The following is a 17860-nucleotide window of genomic DNA, read 5'->3' on the forward strand; positions in this document are numbered from 1 at the left end:
AAAAATTTGGAGGAATAAGAATATTGTTAGCAATGTAATAAAATTTTAATATAAAAAATTAATTTTCTTTTATTGATTGAAAAAATAAAATTTTTGTACGTTAAAAATGAGACTTAAGAAACTTTACTTGTTAATTTTTCAATAATTTTTTTCAATTCTATTGCAGCCGGTGAATCAGGAATTTCTTTAATATATGATTTTCCTAATGTTTCACCCATACGTCGATCAAGAGGTAATGTACCCAAAAATGGTACTTCAGTTAGTTCAGCTAATGCTTGGCCACCTCCTGAACTGAATATATTGGTACATTCTGAACATGTTGGGCATACAAACCTAGAAGAAAATTAAAATTATATTTTATTAGGAAATCATAAAATAAAAACTTTTTCAGATTAACTGACTGCCATTTTTGCTAATTAAGCAAATCTGTTTTTTTTTATTTTGTCTCTAACATGGAAACAGAATGAACAAAATTATAAAATTTGTACACATATTCTCAAAGAGGTATAAATCATTCAAATCTAGTCGGAGAGAGTTAAAGACGAAAAAATTATACTTAGTGATGTTTCGGATATTCGTACACGCGGATATTCAACACAAATAAAAAATGCATATTCGTTTCCGTCTCATATACTACATATAATTCGATATTTTAAATTGTGCGAATACATAAAAAAAAAACCGACGTATCATGAAATTTTAAACAAACGTAAATAACAATATTTTATTTCTGTTTGAAATAGTTATAACACACGAAATTTGCACTAAAGTAAACATTCGAATCTGTATCCACTGGTTTAAGCACGTCTGTATTTCTAATACAGATACTCAATGTGATGTAATAGACCTTTTTCACATTTTTTTTTTCTTTTTTTTAAATGAAAGTAAATGTCTTGATAAATGGGCTAATTTTTTCCCCGATTTTTTTGGAGCCATATGACCGAGAAAACAGACAATGAAAATCATTAAAATTCAAATTGGCGAAAACGATCCGGAAACACACGATGTTACACGAAGGTAGGTTTGACGTCATTTAAATTTGGTAATAATGATATATTAATACGACTGTTGACACTGTTTTATTGTCATTGCTTGTCGGATTGACATCACAGATCACGTGTGCGGTGGAGCAAAAAAAAAATCGTTTGAAATTATTTCAAATAATTTGACTTTTTTACAATTTTTTTCATAATGTTTTTATTGTTAAAAATGCGTAATTTTCGAGTTACAGGCTCTCCTCGACCTATATTTTCATAAAAAATGATCAAAAAGCATTTCTGTTTTTCATGAAAAAGGTCTATTAGCCAAAGAGAACCAGCAAAATAATAAACAAAAGTGTAATTTTTCAATGAAGAACTATGAAAACCGGATACAAAGGGTAAACAGCGATAAATGGTACAAAAGCAAACTTAAAAATATTTGTTGTTTTAACTTATAAGAGTATTTTACATCTTTAAATTTTATTTGCAGCAAAATTAATATTCATTTCAATAGTTTAGTTATTCAATGTTTCTAAATAAATGCTTTGTAATGCTTACAAAATAAGTAAATTAAAGACTTTTACTTGAAAATAAATAAATAAATTTTTTTTACCCGCTCATATTTTCAATAATTCCCAAAACAGGAATACCAGTTTTTTTACAGAATGTAATTTCTTTTCGTACGTCTTCAATGGCCATTTCTTGTGGTGTTGTTACAATCACTGCACCATCACACTTTACAGTTTTTAAATTTTCCATGACACTAATATGTTCATCGGATGTCCCTGGTGGTGTATCAATTATTAAATAATCTAAATCCTGCCAATAAACATCATCGAGGAATTGTTTTATCATTGCAGTCTTCTTCGGGCCACGCCATATTACAGCATCGTTACGATTTTTTAATAAAAACCCTATTGACATCACAGCTAGTTTTTGATCTTTGTCTGTGTAGACAGGTACCCATCTAAAATTTAAAAGATTTTTGTGAGAAAGTGCTTCGAATTCATTTAAACACAATTTTCAATATATTTTACAAGTCAACTGAATGTCTGCAATTTTCTTTACTGGAAAATATTAGTCATATCTTCAGTTTGTGATAAATTTGCATTTTAACAGTTATTTATTATTAACTTAGTGTACTACGTTAAGATAATTCGGAGTAGATAATTAGCGTGAACCGAATATTATCTAGGTTTTTGAATGTTTCCCAGAGTTTTTATGGATCAGTGAATGAATGCAATCATAGGGTTAACAAAAAAACCGGGAGACCCATCCTAACTCGACTTCATTAAAGCTATGGCCAACCTGTGAATCAATGAAAGAACGCAATCTAAGGGGAAAACTATTAACTTCTCATCAAGTCAACGATTACGACAATGGATTCGTAATCTACATAAAAATGCTTTAATTTGATTTTTTATCAAACGTTCTAGGAGATTTTTAAGCAGTCGCTCAAATTAACGTTATCGTGAGACTCATGCTAAACACACGATAAGATCGAATAGCCTTTCCGTTAAAAAAATATACTGGGGGAATTGAAACACGGATTTTTAAGTTCTTTAGAACAAAGTTCATTGATTTTCTTAAGTGAAGTTTTACTATCGTAAGAAGGGAATACCGTTTGTGGGCAAATACCAAATAATACTGTTCAACGGAGTACTGTTCAACGGATTCAAATACATATCGTAAACGCTTTCATAAAGAATTTTAAACAAAATATATATCGCTTACAATTCTTACTGCCTAGAAATAAGAAAATTCTGTTTTCGAAACAGTTCTCTTAACCAGCAACACTTTACTTAACAGATAGCCAACAATGATTCAAACCTTACCCTTCTGGACATTGATGAATCTCTGATCCTTCTAATTGTAATAAATATGGTACACTAGGTCCACAAAGATCAATATCAAGTAATCCTACCTTAAATAAAAGATAATTTATTAAGTATTAAATAAATATAACCTAACATTTTTCTTTCACGATTCTTACTTTATAATCTAAATCTTTCAGACTTAAAGCTAATTGAGTGCTAATTGTAGATTTTCCAACACCACCCTTTCCTGATAGTACGAGAATAATATGTTTTACTTGATCCAACATATTTAAATATCCTTTTTTATTGCTTTGCGTTTAAAATTAATTTAAATATGACGTTTTATCTGACTTTTATCCACATTTTGTCACATGTCATTCATGATGGTTTTACTGGAATAAAGAATATACCGGGTGTTTCAATTGAATGGGTACATAAATAATGGTAAAATAATTTTTTAAACAAGCTTTTATTTATATAAAAAGGAAACTAAACTGTCTAGCAAAAATTAATTTTTAAAAAAATTACTAATAGAAATATTCTTTTTGCTTGTAATAAAAAAAATTAATAATACAGATACTGTCCGGCATCTTGATTCTTGAATTTGTACATACAAATTTCAGGAATACACATGAAACAGTCTCCAAGTAAGCGACGAGGTCGAAATTCGTATTTATAATACAAATAATATTTTTAATGAATGTTTCTCTCATTCTCTGTAGTAAGCTTCATCCGGTATATAGCTATTTTACTTTATTATGGTTTAACTGTCCAGTCTATACATACTCAGCCGAGATAATATTTTTGGCACTCCATATTTATGAATTTTTCACAACAAAAAATACAACCCCGAATTCAATCAGCCCAATCTCTTTAACTTTCTCGTTAATAATGAACAAGCCGGAAAGATGTACTTCTTTTGTAAACACCTGGTAGAAATGTAACAATTGCGCATGACATAGCTTCAGCATGTGCCCTATTACCATTGTTATGGCAACAATAGAATAACAACAAGTACCCAAAAATGGTAAAAATCTTTTTATATTTTAAACATAAAGTTAAGAAAATAAAGCCAAAATAAAATATTTTTTTAGATACTTTCACGTTTAAAACCAGCGGTTGAATCCCATAAATTTATTGGCGGTGGAAAAAGTTTACCAAAATTCAACGACTTTCTAGCAAAACGTGATTACACGGGTGCTTTAACATTTTTAGAGGTATTGGAAAAAATTCTTTTTACAAAAAATATTTCTATGCAAAAAACTTTTTTTTTAGTTTAAGAAAGCCAATAATTCAGATGTGGAAATTGATTTATGGATGGGATATTGTGCCTTTCATTTGGGCGATTATAAAAAGGCAATGGAAATTTATAAACGGATTTATAATAACGACAAAAATGCTCCAAATATTGCATATAATTTAGCTTGCTGTTATTTTTATTTAGGTAAAATAATTGTTATATTTTATGATAAACATAAAAAATTGATAAAACACATATATAATTACGTTCATGAAAAAAAATTATTGCAATATTTGCCGATTTTATCAATGTAGTGCAGGCCCAGTTGCAAACCAACCAATTTTATCCTTTTTGGGGTGGTTTAGGGGATGGTGGAAATGTCTAAATGTACTAGTATTTTGTAACATTTTTGCGGTCGTTATGGAAGTTATTTGGCAAGCGGCAGAAATTTTTTCAGTTTTTACTTTACTTTATACTGTTTTACAGCAGTTTTCGGAAATTCTCCCACGCTTGATTTCAAGTTACCGTCTTACTGCCAATCTGTGGTGTCTGCCTTTATTTTCCCAAAAAGTACATGTTGTAATAAGAAAATCGCATTTGGTTTGTCCGGTTAGGATTCCCTTTTTTCTGGTTTAGTTCAACTTCATCTCCCTCCGAACCGCTGATTTTTTTAATCAAAATTAGTCCAGTGATAAATACGTACGGTTTTGTTTTAATATAGAAAGAAATATTACCAACCTATTCTGTTTGTAAGTTCTTTCTCTCATTTTTGTTTACATTGATTTTTTTTTAGGAATGAATGATGAATCAGATAAATTATTACAAATAGCTCCACCATCATCACATGTAATACGTTTAGCTTTACACTTAGCGCAGCGTAAAGGTCATGCTGGTAAGTAAAGTTAACGGTTAAAAAGAATTTATCACAAATAATTTTTAACCTCTATATACAAGCTGTTACAAAATATGTAGTTCAGTTCTTCGTAGTCTTGAGATCTGAAATTCCCAATAAAATAATTTTAATAATCTTGATATAACATAACAAACACATCTGGATGAAATTCATGACTTCTAGACCAACTTTCCATCTCTGAGAAATGTTTTTTTAATTATTGCCAAATAAAAGGTATTTTGCATGTAAATAGTCTTTTTTAAACAATTTTGAGCATATATACCTTCATTATATTTTGGGCAGAAATTTGACATAAATACTCCACTGTGCGCTGATATCTATCAATAAGCGCTCCCTTGGTTCTAATATTTTAAGGTATGATTCCTATCCTAAGGTATGACGCAGTATACTGCTGTTATGAAATCTAATGCAAGCGTTGTCTATGCTGTGTCATTGCGTCTGGTGCGGCTGCAGCTGGAAAGAGCCGTGCGGCTATACCTCTCTGTGAGCAGTACCTTATATTAATAAATAATTAGTTGTCAAAAATGGCTTCCAAAGTAGGGGTGATTGTCTACTGATGTCTGTATGAAGAATCTGTTTTAATATCAACCATTATAAGATCCAAATCATAATTAAACTGAGCGACGTTGTAGTAAATGCTGGTAAGTTTTGCAAAGAAACCTTCATCTTTCCTTGTATTATGTATGAACTTCAGCATTACCACCAAGCATCAATTGTTCCAATAGAATTTCTTCTTGCGCGCGTCAGATGATTGCGTCAGCCGCGTCAAAAATGCACCCTACGGAGCATAGGAATCATACCTTTAATCACATTCATCAAAATAACTGCCCTGGCTCTTTATTCTGATTAAAAATCTGTATATAGAGGTTGTGTGGCGTTAACAACTACATATTCTTTTATCTTAATACGTATCTGAGAAAAAGGTGCTGGAGGTGATTCAGACATTGAAGAAGAAGAATTATTACGACAACATCAACGTTTACACGATTCGTTACCGGATCAATTAAGTCTGGCTGCTGTTCATTATATGCGAGCTCATTATCAAGAAGCTATTGATATTTATAAACGTATTTTATTGAATAACAGGTAATATTTTTGTTAATTGTGACTGTTTTATATGTTATATGTCAATCCTATAATCATTTCCTGTCATATTCCAGTCGTGAATCCGATTTTGTAACCCTTTCCGCCAATAAACATGATGATAATTCCCGTTTCCATCATTTACTGCGTTTGAAAAGGTTTGTTTTTAAAATAACATACACTCGTAATTTTCTTTTTGAGAAGGCTCAAGGCTTGCCTTTATCCATAGTCTGAAATCTCACACGAACGGCGAACTGATAGAGTAGGCACTTTGGAAAATTTACAAATCAAAAAAGGAGATGGGCAACCTACATTTTAGATGTTTTGGGAAATTTATAGTTTCTAATATTCCATAGTTCTTCTATATGGATTACATTTGCTCGGTATTCAACAAGTAGCAAATATCTAGTCTTTAGTGAAAGTCTTTCTTCCACGTTTCATTGACTCAAAAAAAGTTCGTTAATTCTCTAATTGAGGAAATAGTTATATTATACATCTCAATGCGAAAAAGGGTCATGTTAGCTTACAACTAGAATTAAATAATTAATGAATATTCGCAAATTCCCTAATTTCTATATTTCTTTTTCCTTTAATATATACTGGATATTTCATTTATATACAGGGTGGTCCAAGTTATAATAGTAGGACTTCAGCAAATACGCTTAGAGCCTCCTTTTCTAGATACAAGGTGTTAAAATTTTGGAAAAAATTACAAATATTCAGTTAATTGCTAACTAAGCACCTTTTGCATCCATTGTAGTTGAATACAGTAATCCAAGTACAATAAAACAATTGTTCCGTGAATACAGTCCAGAAATTACTGTACTTAACTGTAATAGATTCAAAAGATGCTTAAGTGGTTAGTAATTCAAACTAATACATTATATTAAAATGAGTTATGAAATATATTGGATATATTAATTTTAAAAAATGTATTTCACAAACTTCAACCACCCATTTTTCGATCCAAACCTTTCGAAACAAAATTTTTGTTTTGATGACTCCACCACCTCTAGAAGTTTATATATGAAAAAAACATCCTATATAAAAATTTTTACTCAAAAAAATTAATTATTAATGTTAAAAATAAGAACATTTATATTTTAATTAATTTATATTAATATATATAATTTGTAACCTAAATTAAGTCATACAAAATGACTTAATTTTAAGTAATAATAATAATAATTATTAATAATAATTTCACTTGTTTCTGTTTTTATTTAGAGAATATTTGGCATTAAATGTTTACGTTGCATTATGCTACTATAAACTTGATTATTACGATGTTTCACAAGAAGTTTTGTCAGTATATTTAAATCAGTATCCTGATTCAGCAATTGCTAATAATTTAAAGGTATTTTAATACACAAAATTATATTAAAAATTTTATTAGCCATTGTATTTTATCTATTAGAAATCTAACCAGAAGTATACTGTCAAGTAATTAGCAAATTAATTAATTATTCTTATTAAAAAAATGCATTGTTATAAAAGTTTAGATAATTGGACAAATTTTAATATATTTTTTTATTTACTTTAAGAAGCTCTATTGTGAAGAAATACTTACTACAAAAATTTAATTTTTATTATGCAATATAGAAATCAAACTTTTCAGATGATCTTTACGAAAAATATGCTTATCTTTACATGACATAGGCGAGAAAGTCATACACAAAATTCGATATCCATTTTCCAGCCTTAATAAAGCCTAAATAAATTATCCTAAATAAATAATTATATGTATTTTATACTAAACATTTCTGATAAGTATGCACAATTTTATGACATAACTGCTATAACAATAGCATATACTCACAATTAATTTATGCAAAATAATCAATTTGTTGAATGAAAATACGCTTAAAATTAGTAAATATTGCGTGCAATATTTATGTTAAAGTTTAGAATTTTTTTAATTTTAATTTCGCCGATCCCCTTGAATGGTTACAAGACGGCAATTGGTAATAAATATCGTTATATTTCGATTTAAGAACTTTAATTTCGATAAACAATGAGTTATTTCAAAATCTTTACTACTTTTCCGTAAAAAATGCCCAATGTTTGCAATGATTTCTGTTAGTAGAATAATTTTAAAATAAAAGTTTGTTTTCACCCACAAGAATAAACTATCTTAGAATAATTTAGTCTTTCACTTTTTTTAAAGGCATGTAATGCATTTCGTTTATTTAATGGACAAACAGCAATATCAGAAATACAAAATTTAGCTGAACAAACATCTGTACATTCATTTGGTCATGATTTAGTACGTCATAATATTGTTGTATTTCGTCAAGGTGAAGGTGCCTTACAAGTATTTCCACCATTATTAGATGTTATACCAGAAGCACGATTGAATTTAGTTATACATTATTTAAAAGATGATAATGCAAAAGATGCATTTGAATTAATTAAAGATTTATCGCCATCCGTACCACATGAATATATTTTAAAAGGTACTGTTTATGCAACACTAGGTCAAGAACAACATTCTGTAAGTATTGTTGGAACTTTATACTTTTAACGTTGGAAATGGGTTTGAATATTTTGTTCGAATACCTAAAGAAATAAACATATTTCCCATTTAGTAATAACATAATTAAGGGCTGACTACAAGTTATCTATTTATAGAGGGAACGAAGCAGAAGATGCGTAGGTACAAGGATGCTGCACTTTAGGTGAATCCTCAGAGTATGGTGTTATTTTTACTGATGTAATTATATTTTGACATCAGAAGTTTATTCCTTCCTTTAAAGTAGAGCGCAAATGATCTATTAGCATAGGTTCCAAACTTGCACTCCAATCGAGGCACAGAGAGTCTTTAAGTCTATATGTTAAGGAATCTGACATAAAAGAACCGGAGACGTATTCTGGCGGAATGAAACAAATGTTGAAAAGTTTTTTTAAAATAAAATTAATTTTCCTCTTTTTCATATTTCAAACTAAAATAATTCAATTGAAGGAATTTACTTAGAAATTATTACTCAAATACTTTTGATTAAATTGAAGCGCGCAGTTGCATCTTCATATAAACGTATTTCCAACGTGAAATTATTTTGTAATAAATAGGATTAGGGCGAAATTTAATTTCTTTCAGGTTGAATATATTAAAGCAGCTCAACAATGCTTCCAATTGGTTGGAAGTTCGACAAGTGAATGTGATACAATACCTGGACGTCAATGTATGGCATCAACCTTTTTCTTATTTGGGCAATTTGAAGAAGTTCTTGTCTATTTAACAACAATTCGAAGTTTCTATTTTAATAATGATACATTTAATTACAATTATGGTCAGGTAATCAATTCACTTATCGTAATAACTTATTCATTAACAGATGCACTTGGAAGGTCTCATTTCCTATTTTTTCCAAAGTTTCCATTATTCTAAGAGCTAAAACCAGCGAGTGTTAAGATCTGACCCAGTGAGTGTTTACTAATTATCTCATGTTTTCCACTATCCTTTTTCAAAGCTACGTATGCTTTCGATTGATTAATTTGTCAGATTGAATAACTTTCCAGCGAATTTTTATTCTTATCTTATTCTTAAGATTGAATGAAGTCTTTTGGAAGTGCTGGCTGACATGATAGAGAAGAATGAATTGTATGCATCTGTGTTTTGAAAATGTTTGTATTATTTTAGGCAAAAGCAGCAACTGGAAATTATAAAGAAGCTGAAGAAGCATTTTTATTAATCGAAGATACAAAATTAAAATCTGATAGCATATATTTAACGAATTTAGCACGATGTTTCATAATGAATAAAAAATCACAGCGTGCATGGGATTTATACATGAAAAACGAACGTAAATCATGCGCATATAAATTATTACAGATAATTGCAAATGATTGTTATAAAATGGGTGATTTTTGGTATTCAGCAAAAGCATTTGATATATTAGAAAAAATTGAACCAACACCTGAATACTGGGAGGGTAAACGTGGTGCGGTTGTTGGAATATTTCAAGGTGTTATCGCTAATATTTTACCAAAGGAAATGATTTATGATGCAATTGAATTAATTGCAAAACATAAACAAAATCCACAAGCGGAACAAATATTACGTATTATTAAAAAATGGTCGAAAGAAAATGGTTTAAATATTTAGAATTTAAAAAAATGTTTTGTAATATCTATTTAAAAAATAATAATATATAATCAATATTTTTATTAACAAAAACAGTTTTATTTGCTTATCTGACCTTAATATCTGAAATCTAAATAAATACCTCGAATTCCTCGATAGCTAGATTTTTTAACCCCCTTTCAATATCGAGTTGTTTTCTAGGGCGCTTGGTCATGTGATAGTTGAGTATGAAAAGTAAATAAAAAGTGAAATGGATTTTATTAATGGAGTTTTTTATGTCGTCACAAAAAAGAGTACAAAAAATAGATTTCTGATAAATCAGCTAAAATTTCGGAGTTAGGTAATAAAAAAAACTTTTAAAGAATTTGGAACATTTATAGGCCTTTTTATGTTCTAGTGAGATTTGAGTTGCCGAGGTTTGAACGAAAATTGAATTAAAGTAATATTAATAATAAACTAATATTGACTAAAATTGATAAAATTTTTTGAAGTATGTATTTTAATTTAATATATCTTTGACTATTATACGTAATTATTACTTATATTGTGGTTTTTAATGTACTTATTGAATATATGAGGTCTAAAATTTCAACGGAAATAAATGGTCAATAAATTAGTTAATTATAAAAAATTGACCAGAAATATCCGCGGTCAAGTATATCTTATCTTTTTATATAATATTCTTCTATTTTTAACATCCGCTTTTTATAAACCCTTAAAAGTGGAGTGAGAAGATCATAATGTCGCGTATACAATACACAAGAGTCATAAAAAAATCGGAAGATCAAGAAAAATTCAATTTTCTTTCCTGCGGAAAACGATTGAATCCATGTCAACTCACTTGAAAGCTAATCCTTTTAAATCTTCTGGTACAAATTTGTGGCATCCCAACTGCTATATGATGAAGCTAAAATACAGCAGAAAAATTATTAGTAATTATTATTTTTGAGCATAAGTGTACACTAAAAGCAAAAATTTTTTTCTTTCGAAAATTTCTACAAAAGTACCCGAAAAGTTATTTTTTCATTTTCTTTAAAAATACGTTTTTTGAACGAATTATTCACTGTCGAAGCAAAATTGATATTTACATTTAAAATACTGTTTTTCCTGAAATAATGATCGCTCAGAAATCTACCTTTGTAAAACCGTTTGAAAGGATTTTAAATAAGGCATTTTCAGTTTTCAATATAAAATTAAAAGTATGCCAATGATCCATTTTTGTTGTTGACTTGTTTAGTATGTGTACATAGATAGATATTCTTTAAAATAGTAGTACTCTTTTTGGAAAGCTTAAAATTCTGAAAATTTATACATTCATTTTCAGGTGTGAAAATTGATTCTATCTATTCAATAGGTCTGGCTTTTCTTCTCAGTTTCTTTCTTAGATTCTCTCTTTTGAGGATGTCTCAGTCATTTAGGAAGCTTCACCATTTATTCCAAAAATCATGGAATTTCGTAGTTTTAAAGTTTTGCGTACACTGACAGTCTATAAATTGAGCTAGAGAGGTGAAAATCTATATGTAGTTTGAGTTAGTTTCAAGGTAATGCCTTTGGGGTTGTCAAATTTCCAACTCCTCCCCTTTTTTGTATGTCAAAAACTGGATTTTCCCTGGTTTTAAGGCTTTGATATCTTTCGACTTCGCCAAATTGATTTAGAGGTTTGAAAATCTGTATGTAAGTTAAGTTAGTGTAAAAAAAGTACCTTTTCAAGGTATCGTCTTCCTTTTTATAAGTCGAAATATCATTGATTTAACGAAATATCTTAGATTTAGTGACTCCGAACCAAAAAAAAGGAGAATTGTAAGATTGACCTAAATGTGTGTGTCTGTCTGTTATCGTAGCGTCTAAACGGATGAACCCATTTTCCGTATCCGAAAAATTTGTCGAGAGTTTTTTAAATTTTGTAAATTTTTCTTGTATTTATCAGGCTTTTAATTAATGAATATTAGTTTTAAAAATTTTTCTTAAGAAAGTTAGCCTTTTAGCAGCTCAAAACAAATCTCTAAAAACACTGTTAGGGCTATTAAAAAATTAATCTGCTTATAAAGGGTATTAAAAAAGCGCAAAATTTCAAAAATCCCCGACAAATTTTTCGGGTGTGGGTCCCTAAACTTGCACTTGAAACATATCTAAGAGTACTCTCCATTAAATTACCTTTTTCCTTAAATCCTTTTCCAAACAGAACCGATTTTGTAGATCATCGCCAAATTTTTAGTTTTTTCGGGTACGGAAGCCTAAATTTGCACTTGAAACACAGCTAAGAACACTCTCCATTAAATTACCTTTCAAACGAAACAAAAATCAAAATTGATGCATCAGACAGAGACTTAGTCTGAAGAACTTAGTCAGCGGAAAATATGATGTTAGGGATAGAGCTCTGTTGCTTACGAGTTTTTTCTCGAAAAGATAACACACGAAATTGCGGGCATTCGGCTATTTACTAATAAAGTACAAACATGTAAGTATGCACTATATGTATACTTTTCATTAATAGACGATTTCTTGCATGATAATTTTTTGCACAAATAAGAGAAATATTCTACTCACAAAACAGATGAAAGTAGGTTGACTGATAATAATAATATTATTATTATTATTATTATATTGTGTATATATTTCTCTCTCCTCTATAAATGGTTAAATGCAACGAATCTTTCCTTTTATGGATTCAGTTTGACAATATTTATATTATGTCTATAAAATAATATAGTAAAAATAAATATATTTTAATTGTAGAAAAAGAAAATCGGTACTGTATGAGTTGTAACAAGCCATATATGTTTCGTATCAAAGATGATATACAATATATTACTGCAGACTTAAAGCTCAAAAATTCTAACAATTGGTCAGTATTGCCAACCAATAATCTGTCTAGGTGGTAGATATGATTTAAAAAGTTGGTAGTTTACAGCAAATCTTGCTTAAGAGTTTGGTAAAACTAATTTTTATTTTTTCTGCGCAATCCACCGTGGTGTCATTTTGTCGGTTTCGGTCGCCTTAAACCAAAACTAGATCTTTCACCTAATATTTTGATTAAACAATTTAGAATTGTTCTCCGGTAAGTGTTTAATTAATCAAAAAGCAATAAAAACATTGATAAGAAAAACATAATATTATGAGACAAAGTTATAATCATTTTCACGGAATTATATTAAATATATTTATTTTTTTTATATACCTACTTAAAAGTTGGTAATTTTCTTAGCGATGTAGATAATAGATTTGAAACAGATACTCAAAGATGGTAGATCTACCTAAAAAATTGGTAGAGTTGGTAACATTGTAGCAACTGGTTGAAAAATGGGTTATAGGTATTTAAAAGGTGTTGAATAACATCACATGGTTGCAGTCGGGCTAAGATTTTGGAAAATTGGGAAATAAAAAAAAAAAAAAAAACGATAAATATCGATTCGATTTTAGTTTAGGACTAACAAAATGCGACATTCACCATATCTCGGAAACTATTATTTTTGTTGGAACAAAAACCACTCGGAACTCCTTATTATTTTAGGTGCTTCCTTGTAACATCACACTTTTTTCGGTTAAATGTACGGAGTTTGAGTTATCAAGAGAAATTTCGAGTTTTGAGTCTTACAAATCAATCACAGTAATTAAGGTCTAAAGACAAGGTAGATCAAGTGTTTACTTGGAAATGAAGTGCTAAGCTAAGCATGGATAATCGTTATTCTGAAACACTCTAATAAGACTGCTACGGAATTCTAAAAAGATAAATCTTTACCATATAAATTTATTATAAATAAAATTTTCAAAGAATTAAATGAAACACGATTCATTTTTAATTCCTAATTTTTATACATTTATAGTTACTTCGATCCACATACAACATAGGTCTAAAGCCAAGCGCAACTACTGTTTGGCAGTGATTTCAGAATGGCTGAAAATTTGAATGTCTGTTATCAAGTTCTAATAACTTTTTACTATGCGATAATTTTCATAGCCCTGACTTTTAGAGTGCTAGGAAAATACTTACATTAAATAAAACATATCTTTTTAATTTACCTCTGTTAAGTGTATATCCCGGAATTATTTACTTTCATTACCGAAATTAGGTTTAAAGTCAAATTTTATCACGAAATTAGAGAAAAACTCGGAGGATAAAAAAGAACTTTTCACTGTGGAAATATTTGTATTTGTTTTAATAATCAACCACAATAATAGGAGAGCTTAAGATGGTATTTATGTATTAACTCGAGCGCGTCAGATTAACATATGAGGGATTCATTGGACCTTCCTGAGTATCTCCACCCAATATTAGCCCAAAATATGGGAGGACGCACGTAGGGCAGATGATTATTAGATTATAATAAATTGCGATAGATCAATTAACTCGAGCAGGTCAGATTAAGATATGGTGAGTTAATTATATGCTAAAAAAATCTACATATCAATAATCTGATGATTTAAGCGTGTCGCAAGGAATTGGGAGGTTTGCAAAGTTGCGTTGCATGTAGTAACTAAAGTGCGATCAAAATTTTTTCAGATTATGAAATGTACCTTTTTTAGCTTGTAATTAACCCACCATAACTTAATCTGACGCGCTCGAGTTAATTCACCTATCACAATTTCTTTTTTACTACGCGCGTCCCCCCATATTTAGGGCTAATATTTGGTGGAGGTACCAAGGAAGGTCCAATGAATCTCTCATATGTTAATCTGTCACTACACAAATTCCCTCTTGAGTTCCACTATTACAAAGTACGTTATGACTAAACATCCCGTCCAAACTTTTTAGGTTGCCAACCGACGAATATCCTGCTTTAGTTAGTGTCATGTCGGAAGAAATTACTTTTGAATTTTTATTCACTCAATGAATATTCATCAATTTTAGGCTTTCCTCACAATTAAAGATTTTTCAGAATCCCTGAAAAAAAGACCCCAGTTATAAGAAGAGATAAAATTGTTCGACAAGACTTTGGAAATAGCTACTATCTAATTTCCAACCATTCCGAAATTTGCTGAAAAATACCACGCCTGGCCTTAGATGTATCATATAAGATAATTAAAATCATTTTGATTTGTTATCAAAATTCAAATTAATATTATTATACAAAATGCATAACCAAATATGACTGAAATCAAATAATAAGTGTTATGATTCGTAGTTCATAACATATGTGATATATAACTACATATAGTCATAATTATTTTTCATTTACTTACTTTAAAAAGTGAATTCAATCATAATAAAAAAAAACTGCTTTAATTAAAAGTAACAAAGTCATGGCGGTTGTCTATCATTGGCTTCACGATATGTATTTATATGGTCAAAATAATCAATTCATCCGTTCTTTTTCAATTAAAGTGCGTTAGTTATCCATAATTGAGGAGACATATTTTTTAAAACAATCAAATCAATCAAGAAGCGCCGCAATCCTTCTTAAGTTTGTTACATCGCTACATCTATCCAGACATAAAATAGATTGATTTCGTGTCTTTTGAAACGTGCCTCCATATCGATATTATCAATACATGTCTTAAACTCTTCTTATTAGTCTAGTAACCCTATATTTTCGTTAACCAATTTTCTAGTTTAACATTGTCGATCCTTCTAGTTTCCTTATTGTGTTTGAACATAAAACCCATTCCGAAGGTATACGATCTGCACACGAAACTGAAAAAAGCTAACTGGGATATACTGTTTCTTTTTTAATTCCTTTGCCATTTTCTTTCATAGTTAGTTCTAAATACAACTCCACGTTACTGAAGAAAGGTCGTATAAACCTTTGATATCAATAAAGTAAACAGATAACAGTAAATAAAGAATTAGTAGATAAATAAGTTAAATCGAATAAGTATACTCAGTGTCATCCAGATAATAAGATGTCAGTTTTTTATCAACTAAAAAGTATAAAATAATTTTTTTTATAAATTCAAAAAAAAAAAATTGTATGATGATTGAAAATAAGGTACAAATAATTTCAACCCTAAATTTAATATTGCCTTGGTGCTCGTACTACCATAAACGACTACTTATTAACATTATGGCATGTTATCGGCGCTTCCACCATCAAAGATTTTTTAGTTAATCGTTAATCCTGAAGATCATGATCGAGATAATCGGACAAACAGGATAATCGGATTAAACTATTGTGTTGTCATCAGTCCTTGATAAGTGTGCAAAGTTTTAATTCAATCCGACGTTTTGAAGTGGGTAGAAAACACGTTCAAGGAGCTTAAAGCGTGGTGATAAAATAACTTACACTTTCTTTACTTTCTTCCTAATAGATAGACTAGTACTACAGGTAAGTTTTACTAAAACTGTGACAATTCTTCACGTTTTTGTGGATCAGGCTCTTGTTTTAGAGAAATCGTAGGAATATCGTACAATTTACTAAATTCATGAAAAATTACCGATTTCGATTTGCCAATCACAAATACATCATAAACTCTATTCTTCTAAATAATAAAGCTCTTTTTCTGAATAATTAAAGCAAAAGGACAAGTACCTAATGTAAAATCCCAATCTACAAACATGGCATAATATTAAAGAGAAATTAATTTGTGTAATAATAATCGGAAAGACTTATTTTTTCATACACAATCAATCAATAAAAACAATTATTCATCAATATATATCTGATAAATTAGTATTATGAATTCGAAACATAAACAAATCCTTTTATAGGTAAATAATTTAATCAGTAATAATTAATATTAGATAAATATTTTTTTACCAAACCTCAACAATACCAAGAAGTTGACATTTGATACACTCGTATTACTGTGTGTTGCAGACACGTGACAAGAAAAAAAATCACGCAAGAATGATTCAGTAGGATAAAAAGCAAATAAAAGCGTAATAGAAGATGAAACTAGCCACTGGACGATTGTTATAAATCGATGAATATATCATATATGAATCTGATGCTACATTAGGCGTTGTTTATGACTGCGTACATACTAAAAAAACTTAATATAATTTTAAAAAGTACACCGCCAAATTTCAGATATGATAATTTATTCTGGCCTTGACGATAGGGCTAATATTATTGAGATATCGACATTTGTGTAGTGTTAATTTTTAAGTAATAGTGCAAAAAATTTGCGAAAAATAAGAACGAAAAGAAGCAAAGGCATTATTGTGAAGAGTCTGTTTATCTTTGTATCTCTAAATCTCTTTGCATCATTGTACCTCCCAAATAAACAGCAAAAATAATTTAAGGCGGTATTTTGGTCCAGAAGCCAAAATTTTAGGCATTTCTCAAACTATGATAAAAAAAAATTAAAAACATTTTATAGCCATTCTTTCATATAATGTTTTATTGACCTTTCAATAATATTTAAAAAAATTTCCCCCTTCAGAAATCCATCAGAGCCGATAGAGAGATTTATAAAGAAGATTCCCACCAAATTTCAAAGGAATCGGTCGAGTAGAATTTGAGATATCATGTCAACCACCTTGAAAAAAGTAGTTTTGAAAAAAAAGTTTTTTAAGTTTGAGAAACATTTTCGGCAGCGTAACTAGGAGAATAATATTTTATATTCGATTTGGATTAAAAATTGGGCCTTTTTCTATTGGTGTTTCTAGAAAAAACCGGTTCTCAAGTCGTCCGGCAACATCTGTCGTTTATTATGTGATTCACAAAATTCGCATCTCTGAAAATAATTCTAACTTTGAAAAATCCGTACATATATTCTTAAGGATCTAAACTTGGAAATTAGATTTTTTCAAATTTCTAGACCAGAATACCGCTTTAAAGCTAAAGTATTGAATTTCTATTG

At 29.4% G+C, this 17860-nt stretch overlaps 2 protein-coding genes across 2 annotated transcripts; one reads left to right on the forward strand and one right to left on the reverse strand.

Annotated features, from left to right (window-relative positions):
• Positions 1–17: 17 nt before the first annotated feature.
• LOC123296874 (cytosolic Fe-S cluster assembly factor NUBP2 homolog) lies at positions 18–3167 on the reverse strand. The gene is made up of 4 exons (XM_044878561.1): positions 2974–3167; positions 2816–2904; positions 1594–1947; positions 18–333 (listed from the first exon to the last, which is right to left on the reverse strand). The coding sequence occupies exons 1-4, from the start codon at positions 3082–3084 to the stop codon at positions 114–116; spliced, it is 774 nt and encodes a 257-aa protein (XP_044734496.1). The 5' UTR covers positions 3085–3167; the 3' UTR covers positions 18–113.
• Positions 3168–3792: 625 nt separating this feature from the next.
• LOC123294871 (intraflagellar transport protein 56) lies at positions 3793–10138 on the forward strand. Its single transcript, XM_044876054.1, has 9 exons — positions 3793–3824; positions 3892–4014; positions 4073–4241; positions 4831–4929; positions 5874–6036; positions 7261–7390; positions 8201–8527; positions 9131–9328; positions 9674–10138. The coding sequence occupies exons 1-9, from the start codon at positions 3822–3824 to the stop codon at positions 10136–10138; spliced, it is 1677 nt and encodes a 558-aa protein (XP_044731989.1). The 5' UTR covers positions 3793–3821.
• The last annotated feature ends 7722 nt before the right edge of the window (positions 10139–17860 follow it).

The sequence above is a fragment of the Chrysoperla carnea genome, chromosome 3 (assembly GCF_905475395.1).
Source record: "Chrysoperla carnea chromosome 3, inChrCarn1.1, whole genome shotgun sequence".
NCBI classification, from domain to species: Eukaryota; Metazoa; Arthropoda; class Insecta; order Neuroptera; family Chrysopidae; genus Chrysoperla; species Chrysoperla carnea.